The following is a 19,372-nucleotide window of genomic DNA, read 5'->3' as shown; positions in this document are numbered from 1 at the left end:
TATATATATAAAAAAACAAAATTCTAAATTTGTGTTTGCAAAAGGAAGAAGAAACCTGGTTAAGTTCAAGTGCAATGATATCCAGGGAGGGGGGCAGAGGGAGAGGGAGGAGGGAAGGAGAGAGAAGAGGGGAAAGGTAGGGGGAGGGAGAGCCACCCGGGGGAAGCTGGCAGGCTCCCTTCTGCAGGGTTACACGGGGCAGCACTCATTTTGCAAAGTCCCTTGGTCTTGAAGACCCAGAAACCTGCTGTTAGCACAAGAGTCCGTCATCTTGTCTCAACCAAGTTCCCAGACTAATATATGCAGGATTACAATTAATTTAGAATGAGAAAACTGCCTTTGAGACACACATGTCCATATGACCTGCTCATTCACGTCTAAATGCATCCAGCTTTTTGCCCCATCCATCTTTTCCCATTGCAGGTCCCACTACTCCCCCTTTGTGCCTCTGTTGTCAGCTGTGAGTTTCTTTAGCTTAAATTCCCGTTTCCCAGAGCTGCTCATCCAAAACTCTATCACCTGAAGCCCATTTTAAATGCCCTCTTCTCTTCCAGACTTCCTTTGAGCCTTCATATCAAAACAACCACGTCCTCAGAACTGTAAGAGCACATTGTTCCTTACACATCCCCCCCCCACATTCCTTTTTAAAATAATTATTTGCGTACATGACTACAGGGGGCCCGAAAAGAGTTTGTGTTTTGCTGATGCTTGAAGCTCCAGAGACGGAGACGGGGCCTGATGCAGGTTATGGCTCTCAAACACTCCGTGTGAAAGAATACCAGTGACGGACAGGGTGGTCTCGGGCGAGTCTCAGAGTTACAGCCCCCCCACCCGTCCTGCGGGACCGCTTTTTTTCCTTTTACCAGATTGTCAACTCCCTGAGGGTAAGTCACTCTTTCCTGCTTATCCAGCCCCGGCAGAGGGTCCAGCATCTAGCAGATGCTCAGGAAATGTTTGCTAAAAGAGTTAAGAAGGGAAGAAATGATCGAATGAATGAGACGATGAACTGACTCATCTATTCTTCCACCGAGGCGTCGGTCGGGCACATAAGTAGTGAACCGCCGGGAGCCGGCGGGGATTCCGAGGACTCAGCAGCTCGGACCCACAATCTGCGGTCCGAGGAGGGGCGGAGCGCCACGCAATCCCGCCCACATGGAGGCGGAGCGAACAGAGTCCCACCTACAAAGAGGCGGGGCGCCGCGGGAAGTTCCGCCCACCAGGAGGCGGGGCCTGCGGCGCGCGGGAAGAAGCGCAAGCGGCGGCGGGAGCTGGCGGTGCCGTGCACTGACCGTGTCCCTGCAGGTACTGTTTCCCCGGCGCTGGCTCCGGCGTCCCCACGGTCTCCCTGCGGGGCCGGACGGGGGTGAGAGGATCTCGCTGAGGGCGGGCCGGGGGATCCCGGCAGAGCTCCGGAGCGGCGTGCATTCGGGCGGCGGGCCCCCGCCACGGCCCCGTGCGGCCTCCGCCAGGCCAGGCCCGGTTTCGGCTTCCCGGCGGAGCGCCCCGTCCCTTGCGGCCTGGGAACTGGGGGAGGTCCCCTGTGGCTCCCTGGCCTCGGTTCCCTCTTTCGAGCGACCCCCTCCTCCTGGTGGCCCCCGTCCCTGGGAGGTGGGTGTCTCCCGCGGCCCCCTCCCCCAACGGTCCCCTCCCCCAGGCGGCCTCTCCCGGGCGGCCCGTGACCCCGACAGCACTTCACCCGAGCGACCCCGGCCCCAGGCTCTCCGGGAGCGCCCCCAACCCCCACTAAGCGGGGACGGGCGCGCAGCAGGGCCCAGCCCCTTGATTTCCTCTGCCTGAGTGTTCCATTTTGCTTTTCCGGACGTAGCAGTAAAATAAACCCAACAGCCGCGGCTCGGCGAAGCGTTGTAGGTGTACTTGCAAGGTGATACGTGAGAGGTCAACATGGACATCCTCTCCCGGTACAGCGTGCGTTTTTAATGATAAGCAGGGTTCCCGGCTTCCAATAAGCGTTCAGGACACCTTTTCTGCTCTGATATTCAGTCCATTACCAACGATTTTCAGCTGGAGGAATTTGTTTTGCTCCTTCAAGGCTCGGGAGGATGAAAGTCATTACTTGCGAAATCGCCTGGCACAACAAGGAGCCGGTGTACAGCCTGGACTTCCAGCATGGCGCTGCCGGCAGGATCCACAGACTGGCGTCGGCGGGCGTGGACACCGCGGTGCGGGTAAATGGGCGGGGGTACAGAGAAGCGCTGCTGAAGCTTCCTTCTCCATTCTTTCCTTTAAGACGAATGTCGGCAAACTCAGACTGTTCTGTCGTCCAGCCCAGAAAGAGAGAAGTTCTCAGGGCCTTGAATGAACCATGAAAGCAAAAGAAAGCTTTGCTCCTGGGGGAATGTTTCCTAGAGTGATAAGCTCATGCTCATGATTTTAGAATGGCCAGCCAGTTCCTGTTGGGGAACAGTTTGCACTAGAAAGAGGTAGGAGGGACGGCAACAAGCAATGGGTCTGTTTACCGTTTCAGGTAGAAGTTCCATTTTACGTATCAAAAGGAAAACTATTTTCTTCCTGAAAATTAGCCTAGTCTTGTTTTAGTAAGCACGGTGTGGTAGGCGCTGTCTGTATGGTTCTCTGAACGAATGTTTTGGTTATCAACAGATCTGGAAGGTGGAAAAAGGACCCGATGGAAAGGCCATTGTTGAATTTTTGTCCAATCTTGCTCGCCATACCAAAGCTGTCAATGTCGTGCGTTTTTCTCCAAATGGGGAAATTTTAGCGTCAGGAGGAGATGGTGAGTATTAGTATTATCCTTCAAAAGTCCTTAGAAACCAGATACTTTTGTGTCTCTTGTTAAGTACTGAGATCTGAGCTAGGTATGTTTTATTTTTATTTTTTTTTAAAGATTTATTTATTTATTCGACACAGATAGAGACAGCCAGCGAGAGAGGGAACACAAGCAGGGGGAGTGGGAGAGGAAGAAGCAGGCTCACAGCGGAGGAGCCTGATGTGGGGCTGATCCCATAACACCAGGATCACGCCCTGAGCCGAAGGCAGACGCTTAACCGCTATGCCACCCAGGTGCCCCTGCTTTTTATTTATTTTTTTTATTTTAGAGGTCACTTGACCTCTCAATCTATCATTTAGATAGTTTAGTAAAATAGCGTTCTGAGGCCCATGAGAGGATGGGGGATAGCACGCTTAACCTGAGAAGAGCTGTTTGTAAATGCCCCCTCACCCCACTGCGCTGATGGAGACAAGTAGGACGGTGTTTACCATTTGCCATGGTTCCAGTGCAGCTGTCCTGGCCTTGTTTGATTGCTGGTTTAGTATCCAGGTGAGCACAGTCTCTCCCATGTCTCATGATTAATGAATTCACTTGGGAGAGTATTGTCTGAACGGCCCTCTGCTTGGTGGGAGTAGATTCATCTTTTCTGCTTGTGCTTAAATAGCACAAAACTACAAAAAAAGTAAATTTTTTTTACCATGCTTCGACACCAGAAGAGTTAGTAGAAAATAAAACACATTGCAGGTTTTGTTTGCAGGAGGAAAGAGATCTGGTAAAGCTCAGTGCCATGATGTCCAGGGCGTGTGTGCACAGAGGAAAAGGTGGAAAGTGGGGAACGTCACTGGGGGAGGCTGGCAGGCTGTCTTCTGAGAGTTTGCACGGGGTAACCGTTGTTTTGCCGAGTCCTTTGGCCTTGGAGGCCCAGAAACCTGCTGTTAGCAGTTAAGAGGGTCCACCTGCCAATATCAAGGCTGATCTCCTCTCCGCTCGGCTCCCAGGATTCCACACTTGTGCCCATACAGCCAGCTCAGTCACCGTCCTGCCGGCAGAGGGAAGCCGAGTGGCGCTCAGACTTGTGTGGAGAGTTGGGGTCAGAGCACAGGGGGTTAGGGCACCCAGACGGTGGATGACATCAGGCTGAGGTATCTCATGTGTCCATATGAGTAGCTGACGCGACCCTGGGCTCACCGTGTGCGGGGCATTGTGCTGTGCTTTATGCGTATTAACTCACTTAATCCCCGAGACAGGCCTATGAGGTAGGTACGCTGTTAGCCCCATTTTGCAGGTGAGGTAACTGAGGAGTCAAGATGCTAAGTCCTGCTGAGGCTTAGACAGCTGGGAATGGTTTGCTACTCCTCGCCTGGTGGCTCTTTGTTTCTCCCTATTCAGCCATTCATGGGTGATGCCTCAGGATTTGTTAATGTGGTCAGCTGCTTCGCAGTGGTGTTTCGCTGGCCTGGGGTCCCTTCTGTTGCGTATGACTTTGGGTAGCTCTGATCTGGTATGAGTTTGATTTTGGAGTTTTAGATCAGAAGGCAAACCTGTTTTTCTGGTCCAAATTCTTAGAAGTCACCCATGGTGACCATAGTGTCTGTTGAACAACGTAAATAGGGTTTGATATCCTAAAAGCCCAGAAATGAAGGAGCACGCAGAAAGCGTGGCTTATCGTTAACTGAATCACTCCACAGATGCTGTCATTCTGTTGTGGAAGGTGAACGACAACAAGGAGCCAGAACAGATCGCTTTTCAGGACGAGGATGAGGCTCAGCTGAATAAGGAGAATTGGACTGTCGTAAAAACCCTGCGGTAACTTGGGGAGGGCCCACGGGACTGATTTATTGAGCTGCTCTGAATGCATTCAACCCAATGCTATTTTTTATTTAAAAAAACTTTTTTTTTTTTTTTTTAAGTAAGCTGTCTGCCCAACATGGGGCCTGAACTCACAACTCTGAGATCAAGAGTCACACACTTTACTGACTGAACCAGCAGGTGCCCTGCATTTTGACTTAGAAACATGATTAAAATGGGTTTTCTTTCTTTCCTTTCTTTTTTGTTTAAGAGAGAGTGGGGGGAAGAGGGGGCAGAGGAAGAGAGAGAATCTCAAGCAGGCTCCACACCCAGCATGGAGCCCGATGCGGGGCTGCATCTCACAACCCAGAGATCATGACCTGAGCCCATGACCTGAGCCCAAATCAACAGTTGGACACTTAACCGACTGAGCCACTCAGGCGTCCGAAAATGGGTTTTATTTTTGCTTATAAAATTTTCTTCAGTCAGACTGAATCAATGATAAAGCCATAACCACCCCTGAAGGCAGCAGATCCTAGCTACAGCTAATACAGTTCCAGTGGAAATTTCTAAAATCCTAATGTATGGTCTCTGAGTTTGCCTGTAAATTTTTGGTGGTTTTTCTCTTGTTGAGATGACCTCTGCTTTTTCCCCTTCTTTTCCTCTTCGGACTGCAGGGGCCACTTAGAAGATGTGTATGATATTTGCTGGGCAGCCGACGGGAATTTGATGGCTTCTGCCTCTGTGGATAACACGGCCATCATATGGGACATCAGTAAAGGTAGCTGACACGTGTCTGTTCTTGTCGGGGGGGAAGGAATATTCTAAGTCGCTAAAAAGTCTAACCTGCTTTAAAAGCATAAGAAGAGTTTCTGAGTGAGCTAAAATGGGTGTCTGCTCAGCAGGTGGGGAGGCCCCCGTGTCATGGATACAGCTCGGTTTTAGGGTCTGTCCCAGTCCGAGTGTAGGAGTCTGAGTCCTGGTGCCAGAGCGAGGTCCTTCCCATGTGCCTGGGGATGCCCATGTGTTGGGGGCAGGGCTCACCCCGCCTTCGTGGAACTCAGGGTCTTGGGCCGTTTTGCTCGTCGTCGTCGTCATCATCAATGGGCACTGAACGCTCTGTGTTGGGAAAGGTCGGGTCAGGTGTCCATTTGAGATCAAGGACAGCCAAGGACACGTCACTCATGTATAGAAGCTGTTCTCTGGTTGGGGAGACAGGAGACATGTGAGATGTTACAAAAGTGGCAGTGAGTTGCCAAAAGCCAGTTAGTGGCTAACGCCTGACCGTGTTTGCCCCCTGCAGACCGTTACTCAGCCTTGGTGTTTCCTCGCAGCCCTTCACGGTGCTCCCGTCTGGTGCTCCCGCAGCCCGAAAGTGCTGGGAGGGAGTCAGGCTGGAGTGGGCGTCCCACCGAGCTGCCTGCACCTCTGGGTTCTCCACTCTCTTTGTTCTAGGTCCCTGCCATCCAGCCGGACCCCCTCTATCTTGCCCCACCTCTGTCATGCTCTTTAATCAGCCCCCGACTTCAGCAAATGGAGAGCCAGTGTCCTCGTCTTCCCCACATCAGGCCATTGATCTGGATAATTTCAGCATCTGTGTGGACAGTCCACCCAGCAGCCCCCTGAAGCCAGTTGTAACGACCTTGAACTTGGCCAGGTCATGACGTCCTGCATTCTAGCTTGTGTCAGATACACAGCAGGTGTGACGTCAGTAGTGGCAGTGCCGGGAAGGCTGCTCCGAGCCTGAGGAGCAGGAGGCATGGGAGCGAGGCATGGGCCTGCCTTCGGGAAGACGCTCCAGCCTGTGGAGGGGCCCTGGGGGAGCCGCTCGAGCCCCAGGGCGGGTCGCTTCCAAAGTCCCTCTTCAGAAACCCCTGCACTCACACCCCAACCTGACCACGCAAGTGTGGGTTAAAAAGGCTCTCTGGTAAGCCTCAGAGGGCGTCTGAGGAGATGCCGTCAGCCAGCCCCGGGCCACCTTCATATCAGAGACTCCCCGGAAGGACTGGGGGGCAGTTATCCTGAAGCACACTTGCTGCATTTCATGGACATTGGGTGGGTCAGGGGTCAGTGGGTTACGGGCTCGGGAGCTGAAGCCAGACTGCAGAGGGCTGGGTGAAAGGAGCAGGAGAGAACTGGGGGAGGTGAGTGAGCGAGTGTAGACTCCTTTTCAGAGAAGAGGGTTTTGGGGCTTCATAACTCCCTCCTCTTCTGATCCAGGTAATCTTCGTGCGCTACTGGTTTAATCTCTTTCCACAGAGTCCCTTTTGCATCCTTGTTAGCTTTGCCCAGGCCGTCGCCTCCGGCCTGTCCTGCTGTCCCATCCTAACTAGGGCACTGCCTGTATTCTCTGTGACCTCGGTTTCATCTGCACCATGCAGGTCACTTCCCAGTGGGGTGTTGCTCTCGGCCGCACCTTGAATTCCCAGCACCTTTTCTTGGTACACAGGGGTCACGGTCACGTACCTTCTGTCCTCCCTGTCTTGCCATTTTTGCCTTGGACATGACCCTTTCGAGTTCTCCCTTACTCATCGCTCCACGTGCCTAAGCCGCCCTCCCCCTCGCCTTGGATCTGCTCACAGCACCTGCTCCTTCATGGCCCCCCTTGGGCCCGCCCGACCTGGACAGCTGAACGCGGTTCGTCCCCTTCTTGACACCCCCCCCCCCCGCCACTGCTGCCGCCTCAGCTTCCCCTCTGTGTCCCGTGCTGCACGTTGATGGGTGTGTCCCCTGAAGCCACGGGCTTCTTGGGAGCTTGGGCTGTGCGAGGCCCTCTTTGTCTCCGCAGAGCGCCGTGTGGAGGCCTTCTGCCCGCCCGCAGGTCGATGGAAAGGGATAAGGGGTGTCCTGCTTAAACCGTAGCTGACTCCACTTGCGCTTGATTTGGGGTAACGCTGTTGTGTGCTTTATTCACAGGACAAAAGCTCTCCATCTTTAATGAACATAAAAGTTATGTCCAAGGAGTAACCTGGGACCCCTTGGGTCAGTACATTGCCACCCTGAGCTGTGACAGGTACGTCAGCATTTGGCAAGTTGGCTTCTCTCTTGGGTTACATTTTCTGCAGAGGTGTTTTCATCACCACTTAACCAAGAATAAAGCAAAGTCGAGGTTCAATTCAACCACCTGGCCATGTTCTTGGTTTCATATAAAGCATTTGGTTTTACTGTTATTCTTACACCATTACAAGAAATTGGAAACTAATTAGGGCAATGACCTTCTATGTAGTGTGCTTAGTGAATCTTTATTGAATGGGTGAATGAATGCAGAGCTTTGAATCACATTTGGATTTCATGGGCAACTTTTAAAGAAAAAGTGTTTTCTATAAATATGACTTAGGTAAGAAGGGGAACCTAAGTAGGGTTCGATATTTTTCTTTTCTATAAGATTTTATTTTTAAGTGATCTCTAACCCAACATGGGGCTCAAACTCAGAACCCCAAGATCAAGTCACACACTCCGCTGACTGAGCCAGCCAGACACCCCCTCTTCCACTTTTTGATTATAGTTTACTACTGCAAAGATTTTAATGACTCCACTTTAATTAATGTAAACATAGAATATTTTGTCTTTTTTAGAGGAGGTTTTATTGCTGTGTTTACTGGTGTCACGCATTTAATTGTGTTCTTGGAACAAAGAACTGAGCATCAGAAGTGCTGGATATATTACTCCTCAGTCAAAATAGTCCTTTTGAGTATTTATCCAACTACTTTTAATCATAACACCTTTGATTTCAGATGGCCCAGCAATGTGGACTAGTCAGGAGAGGCTATGAAAAATAAACACCTTTACATTCTATGTGCATTTGTTTTCTGATCTGTGTTTTATTCAGGCAAAGAGGAATGTGACGATCTGATTAGCTAGTGGGAATAATATGAATTAGCAACAACCAAATTTATATGCTGGTGTTTCCTTACTCTTTCAAATCCCTGAGAGCAAGACCGTTTGAAACTAATGTCACTGTCGTCCTACAAATCGCCGCTGGGCCGAGTGTCCAAAGCCTGGAAAGGCCAGGCCTCAATACATCTTACTTGACAAGTTGAAACATTCAATCAGAAATGAAGTTAGGACCTAGTTCCTCACTTATGAGTGACCTGCCTCGGGTGGTTTGCTTCTGCCGTAGTTCACGTGTGGCAGTCACTGTACGTGGTCTTGCAGGGTGACCTTGTTTAATCGCTCTTCCGTTTGATGCCGGAGTGCTTCTGTGTGGCACGCTTCGCTCACTAGAAGAGATCAGTCCGACTCTTCTTCTTTCTTTAGGATCCTGAGGGTGTACAGCACCCAGAAGAAACGTGTGGCTTTTAATGTCTCAAAAATGCTGTCTGGCATAGGGGCCGAAGGAGAGGTATGAAACGTTTGTCCTTCTGCTTCAGCAGGGCCTCAGCTGAGACTCGGGAGGTCATGAGCTCCTCCATGTCTTATGGCTACACCGCTGGTCTCAGGCCCCCTCAAGGCTCAGGCCGTGGGGCTGGTCTGTGTGGAACTGGGGACATCTGGGGGCCAGGGGACAGCTGCTGATGGTGGATAGAGGTGTTCAACCCTGGCTCACTGTGGAGTCACCTGGAAGCATTAACAGATAGGGTGCCCGTCCCCCTCCCCCCAGATGTGATTCACTTGGCTTGAGGTAGGCAGGGCCTCTGGGATCCTGAGGTGTGGTGTGGGTCGAGAACTTCTGACCTAGGGGGACCCTGGCACTCTGCAGTAGGAAGGCAGGTGGGTCAAGCATCGGGTTGTCTGGCAGGAGGCCGTACGCCATCTTGGCCGGTATGGAGAGAATGTTGCTAGCGGACCGCGGAGACGCAGCCATTGGTCCTGGAAGAATCGAGACTACGGTTGCAGGCACTTAGGCAAGAGGGAGCACGTCGCTCACTGGAACAAAAAAGGGACGCGGTGTGAATCCGGTCCTCAGGCAGCCGGCTAAGGCCGGGTTGGCCATGACCAGTGACCCAGGAGAGCTCCCCTACAGTCAGGAGGGTGATGCTGGGTCTTTGGGTCCTGCCTGGAGACCGAAATGCTTAGTGTTAATCAAGTGTCAGTCGGAGCCCAAACCGTCCCACACAGGTGTTCAAGACACGTTTGGAAAGGTAGGATTACCAGCCGAGTAGCGGGCTGTTGGCTCTGTACGAAGTGTTCATCAGGCTGGAAATTCTAAGTGGACACGCAGATGACAGAGGGCTCCTGGTCGTCGTCTTGCTCCCCCCGCCCCCGTCTCCCTCTCCAGACAAACTGCTGCTGACAGTGTTTTGTGTCCTCACAGAGGCTTTTTAAAACGGTAACTGTAGACACACACACACACACACACACACACACACACACACAACTTTCCTTTTTTTAAAAGATTTTCATTTATTTGAGGGGGAAGGGGCAGACGGAGAGGGAGAAGCAGGGTCCCTGCTGAGCAGGGAGCCCGAGATCATGACCTGAGCTGAAGGCAGACGCTTAGCCGACTGAGCCCCCCAGGCGCCCCAGCACACACAGCCTTCCTTAACACAAATGGGCAGATAGTCTTCATGAGACTCTTGCAGTTTTGTTTTGTTTTAAGATTTATTTATTTTAGAGAGAGGGGGGGTGAGGGGCAGAGGGAATCTCAAGCAGACTCCCCACTGAGCATGGAGCCTGACTTGGGGCTCGATCCCAGGCCCCTGAGATCATGACCTGAGCCGAAATCAAAAGTTGGACACTTAACTGAGCTACCCAGGCGCCCCCACTCTTGCAGTCTTGGGTGATTATTTGATTTGTAATATATTTTGTCTATTACGTGAGTAATGGTACTATGTAAAATTAAAAAAACAAACTGGTAAGCCTTTCTTGTGAATATTAAGATTTGGATTAATGTTTAAACTTGTGTGCCGCAGGCAAGAACTTACCGGATGTTTCATGATGACAGCATGAAGTCATTCTTTCGTAGACTTAGTTTTACTCCTGATGGATCTTTGCTCCTCACACCAGGTGGGTTTAACAAGCTTTTTTTTTAAGATTTTATTTATCCATTTAGAGAGAGAGCACGAGAGAGAGCGTGCGTGAGTTGGGGAAGGGGCATAGGGAGAGAGAGAATCCCAAGCAGACTCTGTCTTGAGTATGGAGCCTGTCTCAGGGCTTGATCTCATGATCCTGAGATCATGACCTGAACCGAAATCAAGAGTCGGGGCGCTTAACCGACTGAGCCACCCAGGCGCCCCAAGAATAGTTTTGAAAGTATGCAAAATAATAATACTCGAGCAGGTGTTGGACTGACCAAATGTCAGCAGATACTGTTGGCACTACTATCACCAAATCAATATGGTTATTAGTATAGGAATAAGCAGATGAGTGGACCAGAACAGAAAATCCAGAAATAGGTCCTGAGATCAAAGGGAATTTAATATCTGACTTGGGTGGTCTTTCAGTGGGAAGAATGGATTATGGAGTGAATGGTGCTAGAATGTGCAGGTCTGGAAGAAAATGATATTGGACCCTTAACTTTTGTATAAAAATAAATTCCAGGTGAATTCAGTACTTAAATATGAAAGATGAAAATGTAGGAGGGCATCCTAGGAACAGGGAAGAAAAACTTAAGACTGGAAACCGGGAAACTCTTAAACGATAGGCCTTTTCGACTGCATTTGACTGGGAAACCTTTGTATGGCAAAGACCCCATAAGCGAAATCAGATGACAGATAACAGAACTGGAAAATTCTGTTTACGGTACAGCAAAGAGCTTACGTAGGTCACTTACAGTGGCTCTTCTAAGTTGGTGAGAAAAAAGGAAAACCCAGAAGAAGAAAATGAAAGGTACAAAAAGGCAGTTCGTGGAAGAGCAGATCTGTTAACGCATTCAGCGCACATAGGAGGAGGTTCGGAAACTCGGTGACAGGGAAATAGCAGTTAAAGTGACATACAGTTAGGCATCTCTCTATTCTTTTCAGACCAGAAAAAAGTGAAAGTATCTGCTGCTGACAGGCGAGCAGAATGTGGCTACTGCCGGCGGGACTGTGAACGGTCACCGTCAAATGCATGTCCTCGTCCGCCAGTCTGCCCCTTGTCTTAGACTCAGTCTTTAAGAAAAGTCTATTTTCAACCATGTTTATTGCAAGTATTGTTTGTAGCTGTGAAAAAACAGTACCAATTAACAAGATGGGTGAATGAATTATGCTGTTTCCATAGCGGTGAATATTAGGCCGCTAGTAAAGAGGTGCATTACCCAAGTTAGCACTCGTGAGTGGTCAACAGAGCAGAGCAACGGAGGGAGAGGTGTAAACAAGACGCCAAGGGCTGGACTGAAAACCGCACCGTATGAATAGATATGCAGTTGAGTTGTAACTGGGGTCGTGGTTGTGTGAGTGTGGAGGAAGGGCAGAAATGATCCATGGCTTGTTCAAATGGGTTATGTGGGGATGGAGGGTGGGCTTGGTGGGGGAGGGTAGAAAGAGTGCTGATTGGGCCTCTGCCCCAGCCCCGGTGGTCACAGGGGAGATTTCACGTGTGTGTGTATGTATGTATATACATGTATGTTAAGAAAGAGGTGTCCAAGGGCAGCTGTGGTTGGCGGCCATTCTCTGCCCTGGTCTGGCCTGGTTTTAAGAACATCCTGGGGTGCGTGTGGAAGAGCTCACATGTGGGCTCTCCCCAGAGCAAGGTCAGCTGCTGCAGGGGGCCGGGGCTCTGTTGGAGGCCTGGGTCCCCTGGCAGCCTCCTGGCTCCACCAGGAAGGTGGGAAAGAGCAGTCACAGACTCCGGCTGGCCGCCAAGCTCAAATCCAGGGACAGAGCCCAGGGGGATCTAGCAAGAGTGCTTCTCCAGCAGGAAGTGGCTGCTGGCCTCCCCAGTGGAGGTCTTCATAGCAACAGCCCCCCCTGCTCTGGTCTTCCTGCCCAGGCCTGAAGCCTCCCTGGGTGGGTGGGCCGCTCGGGGGAGGGGACAGATGGGTAGAGCTGGAGTGAGAGCCGAGCCCAGACTGGGACCATTGTCCAGGGCAGACAGCTAGCGGGGAAAGTGTTTTACAAGCCAGGGATGGATGCTGTTGAGTTTTATCTTCTTCAGCCTAATAAAACCTTGCCTCTTCTCCCTCTCCCTGCTTCCCCAGCTGGATGTGTGGAATCTGGCGAAAACGTGACAAATACAACTTACGTTTTCTCCAGGAAAAATCTTAAAAGGTATGCAGTTGAAGAGATAGTTGAAATGTTTGCGCTTTCTTTTGGCTCTTGGTGAGTAACAGTGCCCTTTCTAAAGAGGTCATGACCCGTCTTCCAGGCCTATCGCTCATCTGCCCTGTCCTGGCAAAGCGACACTTGCCGTCCGCTGCTGTCCCGTCTACTTTGAGTTGAGGCCCGTGGTGGAAACAGGTATGTTAGAACCGCAGTGGTCGCGTTATGGGTCGTGATTTGGGTTTTCTCTTGTGGGGAAACGTATGTGGGTTTGGTTGTTCAGTTACTCGGAAGAGCTGGAGTGAAGACTGATGTTATCAACGTGTCCATTTTTTGCGTTGTCCAGAATACACCTTCTTCACTTAAACGTTAAAGGAAGAAAGGTCCTTGTATTTTTCTACTAAAGCGGGTCGAATGTCATTCATCCATTTCCTATGCAGTGAAGTTAGGTATGAATTGGATTTTTGTATTTTAGGGTTTTTTTTTCCCTCCATGTAAACAGAGAAATCTTGTCCGTGGCTTTAAGCAGTCAGAGTGTGATGGGCCTTGGTGTGGTTTTCCTCCGCTTTCTCGTGCTTGGGGTCCGTTGAACTCTTCGATCTATGGGTTTACTGTTCTCATCAAATTTGGGGAGTTTCGACCATTAATAGCTTTACATGTTTTTTCTGTCATGCCCCGTCGTCTCCACCTGCACGTGCGTTAGGTCTCCTGCTGGCTCCGCGGTGATCCGTTTCTATCCTCTCGGTATCTGTTCTCTGTATTGCGCATCCCACATCTCTAATATGCTCCGTGTTTCCTCTTGTTTCTTGGACATGCAGAATACGGTGTTTGTAATGACTCTTATTGTCTTTGTGTACAAAGGATTGGCTTTGGTTTGTTTTCCCCCCTCATTATGGGTCGTGTGTTCTTCTTTGGTCATTTATTCGACGCCAGGCGTGAACTGTACCTTAGTGGATGCTGGATATATTCTTATAAATATTCTCAAGCTTTATTCTGGGATGTGGTGAAGTTACCTGGAAACACTGTGCTGCTTCTCTCGTGAGGCCAGAGCCCAGCGGCGCTTGGTCTGCGGCTCGCTTCCCCGCTGCTGAAGCAGAGCCGCCACGTGCGCTGCTCGGAGCCCCGGGAGCCAGGCTTCCCACCCCGGCTGGAGGGAGCTCCGGGAATGGCCTCCCCGCGGGTCTCGCTCTGTCCTGGGGTGGTTTCCTCGCGTGCTCGTGCCCGTCAGTGCTCAGCCGGAGGCCGGAAAGGGCCCCCGCGCGGCTCTGCCTGTGAGCTCCGTGCTGGGGGCTCAGGCTGGCTGCCGCGGGCCGCCGGGCTTCCCTCTCCCTTTCCCGGGCCCGGAAGCTCCAGGTGGTAAACTGAGGCAGGTGTAGGACTTCCCCTTCGCTTCCTGTCCCTCAGGGATCCGTGTCCTTCAGTGCCCGCTGGTCGAGGTCCGGCAGCCCGTCGTTGGTATATTCCGCCTGGTGTCGCAGTTGCCCCGGTCGGGGGTCCCTCAGGTCCCTGTTACCCCACGGCCGGGAGCGGCTGTTTGTAACCCCTCAGGCTTCAGGTGACTGCATACAGTGAGCTGAGGGGCCGTTAAAATGTCACTTGACAAACTTTCTCGGCGACCCTTACTTTTCCTTCCCAGAAAGCGGCCGCTCAGGCTGCCCTGTTTCCTTCACTCGCCCGCTCTCTTTGGCCCCCTGGGCGCCCCCGCCTCTCGGGTCCGGACACGGTGTCCTCGCCGGTTCGTGGGTGGGCCTCCTTCGAGCTGGCCTTCCGGACAGTGACGTCATTTATGGGCCCTGAGAGGGGGCCTCTGGGGGGCACCTGCGCGCGTCTGCTCCTCCTGTCCTGTGTCCCCCGAGCAGGCAGACCCTCGCAGGAGCCGGCCGTGGAGCTGGTGCGCCTGCCCTACCGCTTGGTGTTCGCCGTGGCTTCGGAGGACTCGGTGCTCTTGTACGACACCCAGCAGCCCTTCCCGTTCGGCTACGTGTCTCACATACACTACCACACGCTCAGTGATGTGTCCTGGTGAGTGGCCGGCGGGGAGCAGGGACAGTGCGTGGTGCCCTGGACGGGACCCCTGGGTCAGGGTCATTGCAGCAACAGAGAGGGCTTTTTTTTTTTTTTTTTTTTAAGATTTATTTATTTGGGGGGCACCGGGGTGGCTCAGGTCATAATCTTGAGGTCCTGGCTCAGTGGGGAGCTTGCTTCTCCCTTTCCTTCTGTTGCTCCCGTCTCTCACTCTTAAATAAAATCTTAAAAAAAAAAAAAAAAAAAGATTTATTTGAGAGAGAGAATGTGTGCGCGCACAAGCAGTGGGGAGGGAGAGAAAACTCCAGCAGACTCCCTGCTGAGTGCAGAGCCCGATGCGGGGCTGGATCCCAGGACCCCGGGATCATGACCTGCGCTGAAACCAGGAGTCAGACACTTAACCGACTGGGCCATCCAGGCGCCCCGACCAGTTTCTTTGTAAAGGAATTAAAAAGGAAAGCCATCTCTGATTTGCTATGATACCGCTTCCTGTTGTAACAGTAACATCTGAATGATGCCATTCTGATGCCCTGGGGATTCCTTTGATTCCTCTAATTCTCAAACTGAGGGGAGGCCCTGAGGGCTCCCTGGTTGGTGGGGACTTGCCAGGCCCCCCAGCAGGAAGCCCACACCCGTGAGCTCCTGTCACCTAGAACTATGCTTGTCCGCGGTGTCACTCTGCCTTCTGCTGGGGTCCTCCGTGCCCCCAGGTTCCCTGATTCACCCCCAACCACCTGCTCGCACCCAGCTCCTGCCCGGCCTACCCACCCACCATCTCTTTCTTGCTCTTTACAACCTATTTTCTTCTTTTAGTTTTCTTCTTATCTTGGCGGGGAGAAAGGTCATCGCTCCTTTATTTGGGTGATTTTGATGACAGTCCTGAGATGTCGCAGTGCCTGGAAAGTCGAGCTGGGGCTGGGAAGGAAAGGGTGGGAGTGAACAGCACACAAACCCTCATCCCCTTCACACAAAGCTTGTAATTCTGTGTGAACTTGCATTTTCTGACTAATAAAGAGCCTTAAGAGGGGCCCTGGACTTTGGTATAGTCTCTAACCTTTTCTCCTGTTCGGGGAACAAAGGTCCAGTGACGGGGCCTTCCTGGCCATTTCTTCCACGGACGGATACTGTTCATTTGTGACGTTTGAGAAGGATGAACTTGGAATACCTTTGAAAGAGAAGCCGGTTCTAAGCGTGAGAACTCCCGACCCAGCAAAGAAAACGAAGAATCAGCCACACCAGGGATCTTCGCCGGGACCCAGGCTGGCCGAGGGCACCCCCACCGGCAGAATCCAAGACCCCAGCAGTCCCTGCACACCCCCACCTCAGGCGAGACCATCTCCAACCCCAGTGGCCCCTTCCGAGGAGAAGGTGGCCCTGCAGCCTAGCACTCAAAACCCGAGAGCACCCCCGTCCCGGAGGGTCACCCTGAACACACTGCAGGCCTGGAGCAAGACGACACCCCGGTAAGAACTTCCGAAGAACAACTTGTCATTGCTGTTGACAAACTGGAAGGCCCCAACCTTGAACAGGGGACGCCCCGTAAGGGCTTCATAGTGCGGCCAGAGAGAGCTCGGAACAGACCACCCCGCTGCTTCCAGACCTCTGTCGGGTCCCCGTTTCCGCCGTTGGGCAGGGCCCAGAGCCAGACTTGGCTGCGGCCCGCCACCCAGATTTTGGAGCTTTCTGTGGTAGAAACCGTGTCCGCTCACCTTCTGTGTGCAGCGTCCGTGGGTGTTCAGCAGACCACGGGAGATGAACAGAACAGAGGTTTTGAGACTTCTAGATGACTAGTTAAGGTTTGACTGTTGTAAATGTGACGACTGAACTTAGTCCATGAACGTAGTCCTTAGTGACTAAACAAGCAGGCACATCCACATTGAATGCCTCGCGTGGTATTTTAAATGGCCCCTCGGGGTAGCTTTGAGATTTGGTATCCTCACCAATGAGGCCTATGACACTAAGGAGCCGTGTACCCCTTTACTGTTTTCTTTTTTTTAATTAAGGAGGATTAACTTAATACCTTTAAAGACCAATACTTCACCAAATTCTGCACCAACCAGTGTGATTTCCACGCCTTCCACGGAGGAAGGTCAGTCAGGTGAGTGATACTTACTGGCTTACTATAATTAGAGAATATTTTCTCTATTGTTCTTCTGGAAACTACCACCTAATTTTCAGTTGGTTCTGAGAAAGCGGGGCTGCATCTTACCAGACCTGTCGTTCGAGCTCCCTGGCTGCCTCGGTACGCTCAGCAGGGAGGCCACCTTCCCTTCGGTAAATGAGTCGATGGCGGGTTCGGGAGGTGCTAATGGTCAGGTGCTAATGCTAATGTTCTCCACCTGCGGGGCTGGATAATTCTGTGTTGTGGGGGCACCCCTGGATGCTGGTACCCAATCTCCCCCCCACCAACTTGGGACGTTCTCAGAGGTCACCGGACATTGGCCACTGTTCCCTGAGAGGCGACATCGCCCCCCATTCCCGTTGAGAGCACCTGGATCCTTCCCCTTATATCCATCTAGGGCCTTGCCAGGCAGTTTAGTTCTTGTCCGGGGACAAAATTTATTTTGTAAACACCCCCCCCTTTTTTTTTTTTTAAAGATATTTGAGAGAGAGAGAGTGCACTGTGGGGAGGGGCAGAGGGAGAGGGAATCTTAAGCAGATTCCCCATGCTGAATAAGGGCCTGAGCTCACAGCCTGAGCTGAAACCAAGAGTCGGACGCTTAACCGACTGCATCACCCAGGCCCCCTGTAAACATCAGCTCTTAATTTTATTTTTATTTTTATTTTTATTTTTTTATTTTTTAATGATTTTTTATTATGTTAGTCACCACAGCTCTTAATTTTAAAGAAGTGTTTGCTTACTTGCCAACCTGTGCTTGTTAATGTTCCAGAGATGCCCGGAGACCCGCAGGGCAGTCCTCCGGAGCTCAAGCGGCCTCGACTTGGTGAACACGAAGCAAGTACCCAAGGTCTGGACCCTTGATGAGACCTGTCTGAGGTGCTTGAGGGCGGCCAGGTCTGGGGGCCCCCGTGTGCCCAGAGCGGGGGGGCTGGGCCGGAGACACCGGAGGCCAGTGGCATTAGGTGCAGCCTGGTGGACACTCGAGAATTGATTCCTGTAACAGAAGATACATATGGACCAATGTTTCTGCAGAACTATGTTTGCTCTTGTATTCAAGATACGTTTTTACCTCGGAGATGTGAACATTTTAATAGACTGAATCCTCTTTTTGATGAGTTTTTGAAACTGGGGCAGTTCAGCGTTACCTAGCGTGAAACTGTGAATCCTCCCTTGAAAATACATGAAAGTAGAGACACGATGCGAGCGGACTCCTTCTAAAACCGGAATGAGAAAGAGGAGAAAGGTATTTGAGAAGGTTTATTCTGTCGAACTGACCTTCTGAATAGTTGATTTTTAGGAATTAGTTTGCTTTCTGATTCTAAAGGTAATAACGCTTGTTCTGGAAAGTTAGGAAGCGAAAATAAAGTAGGAAAACCAGGTCAGGGATGAGACTCCGTTAACATCAGAAGCAGCCTGGTTGCTGTTCAGGCATATTTATTTTTTTTATTTTATTTTTTTTCCCCTTAGGGAGAGAATTGAGGTTTCACTAGCTACAGCTTGGTATCCAAATAGTTTAACGTTTCAGATTGATTTTTCAGAGTAAAAGAACTTTCCTTAGCCATTTATGCCTCTGCCTTTGCTTTCCCCACCCTGGGGATGAGGGCGCATTCTCCCTTCCTGCGGCGAGGAAACCGGGGTTGTGGGCCGGGGTGCGCACAGGCCGTGGCTGCAGGACGCACTCACGGGGTCACGGGCCCGAGGTGGCTGCTGGGCCTGCGGCTGCTGCTTCTCACCGAGACGAGGTGCCATTGATGAATTTCGTAATGCTCGATGCCTGTCACTTTGGCATAATGACCACCGTGAGTTGTGCAAGTGAGGCTCCCCCCACCCCAGATTTCTTTCCAGGCTGGGAGAGCTCACAGCGAGCATTCAGGAGCCCTGGTCGAGTCTGACGGGAAGTGGCTGAGGAGTGGATCGATGTGCCCCTTTGAGCTCAGGTCAGCAGCAGCAAAGGAAAGAATTGGAAAAAGGATCAACTGGTTGCTTCATCCATAGCCGAGTTAACCAGAAAGAGTTTGCCTCCCTTTCGGGTGGGAAAGTGGCTCACGAGGGATAACGCACAGTGCGGAGAAGGTGAACAGATTCAGCTGTGATGACACGGGGGTCGGGCACATTCGACATGAAGATACTTCAGAATGTCAGACGGTATCTATTTTGACCAGTGATTCTCAACCTTTGACGCGTGCTCAAATCACCCAAAGAGCTGAATATTGATGCCTGGGTACTCCCTCCGGAGGCGGTGGGTGGCCTAACGGGACTGGGGCATGGTCAGGATTCTTCAAAGCTCCAGGTAATTCGGATGTGCAGCCAAGACTGGGAAATCATAAGAGCAAAGCTGTCCCTGGATATGGTCTCTTCTGGTTAAGTCATTTCCACTGGAAGCTTCCTCTTAATTATTCTCTGCGTCGTCACTGATTGGCAGCCTGAAAAATAATGGGTGGGAGATGCCCTCAGCTCTTCAGAGAAGAAAGATTTTACGTTTCCTGCGGCTGGAGTGGGGGTATCCTGTGCTCATCAATCCCTGTGCAAAGACGTGTGACCGTGGGTCCCGTGTTCTCGGGGCACGAGCCT

General features: G+C 51.5%; 1 protein-coding gene across 1 annotated transcript; it reads left to right on the top strand.

Annotated features, from left to right (window-relative positions):
* Window positions 1–1,202: 1,202 nt before the first annotated feature.
* On the top strand, window positions 1,203–18,362 carry CHAF1B (chromatin assembly factor 1 subunit B). Its single transcript, XM_040620978.1, has 14 exons — window positions 1,203–1,302; window positions 2,051–2,186; window positions 2,620–2,752; window positions 4,435–4,552; window positions 5,212–5,315; window positions 7,451–7,547; window positions 8,792–8,876; window positions 10,387–10,480; window positions 12,594–12,663; window positions 12,761–12,852; window positions 14,514–14,676; window positions 15,759–16,142; window positions 16,683–16,777; window positions 17,571–18,362. The coding sequence occupies exons 2-14, from the start codon at window positions 2,061–2,063 to the stop codon at window positions 17,660–17,662; spliced, it is 1,653 nt and encodes a 550-aa protein (XP_040476912.1). The 5' UTR covers window positions 1,203–1,302; window positions 2,051–2,060; the 3' UTR covers window positions 17,663–18,362.
* The last annotated feature ends 1,010 nt before the right edge of the window (window positions 18,363–19,372 follow it).

The sequence above is a fragment of the Ursus maritimus genome, unplaced genomic scaffold (genome assembly GCF_017311325.1).
Source record: "Ursus maritimus isolate PB19 unplaced genomic scaffold, ASM1731132v1 scaffold_4, whole genome shotgun sequence".
In the NCBI taxonomy this organism is placed as follows: Eukaryota; Metazoa; Chordata; class Mammalia; order Carnivora; family Ursidae; genus Ursus; species Ursus maritimus.
Note: the sequence above shows the minus strand (reverse complement) of the source record. Positions and strands in the feature narration are given on the sequence as shown.

Bases quoted from the DNA above. Each gene is read 5' to 3' on its own strand.
- CHAF1B (XM_040620978.1), top strand. From the start codon at position 2,061: ATGAAAGTCATTACTTGCGAAATCGCCTGGCACAACAAGGAGCCGGTG. The intron at 7,548-8,791 runs GTACGTCAGCAT...TTCTTTCTTTAG, and splicing joins GCCACCCTGAGCTGTGACAG to GATCCTGAGGGTGTACAGCA. The intron at 16,143-16,682 runs GTAAGAACTTCC...TTTTTAATTAAG, and splicing joins TGGAGCAAGACGACACCCCG to GAGGATTAACTTAATACCTT.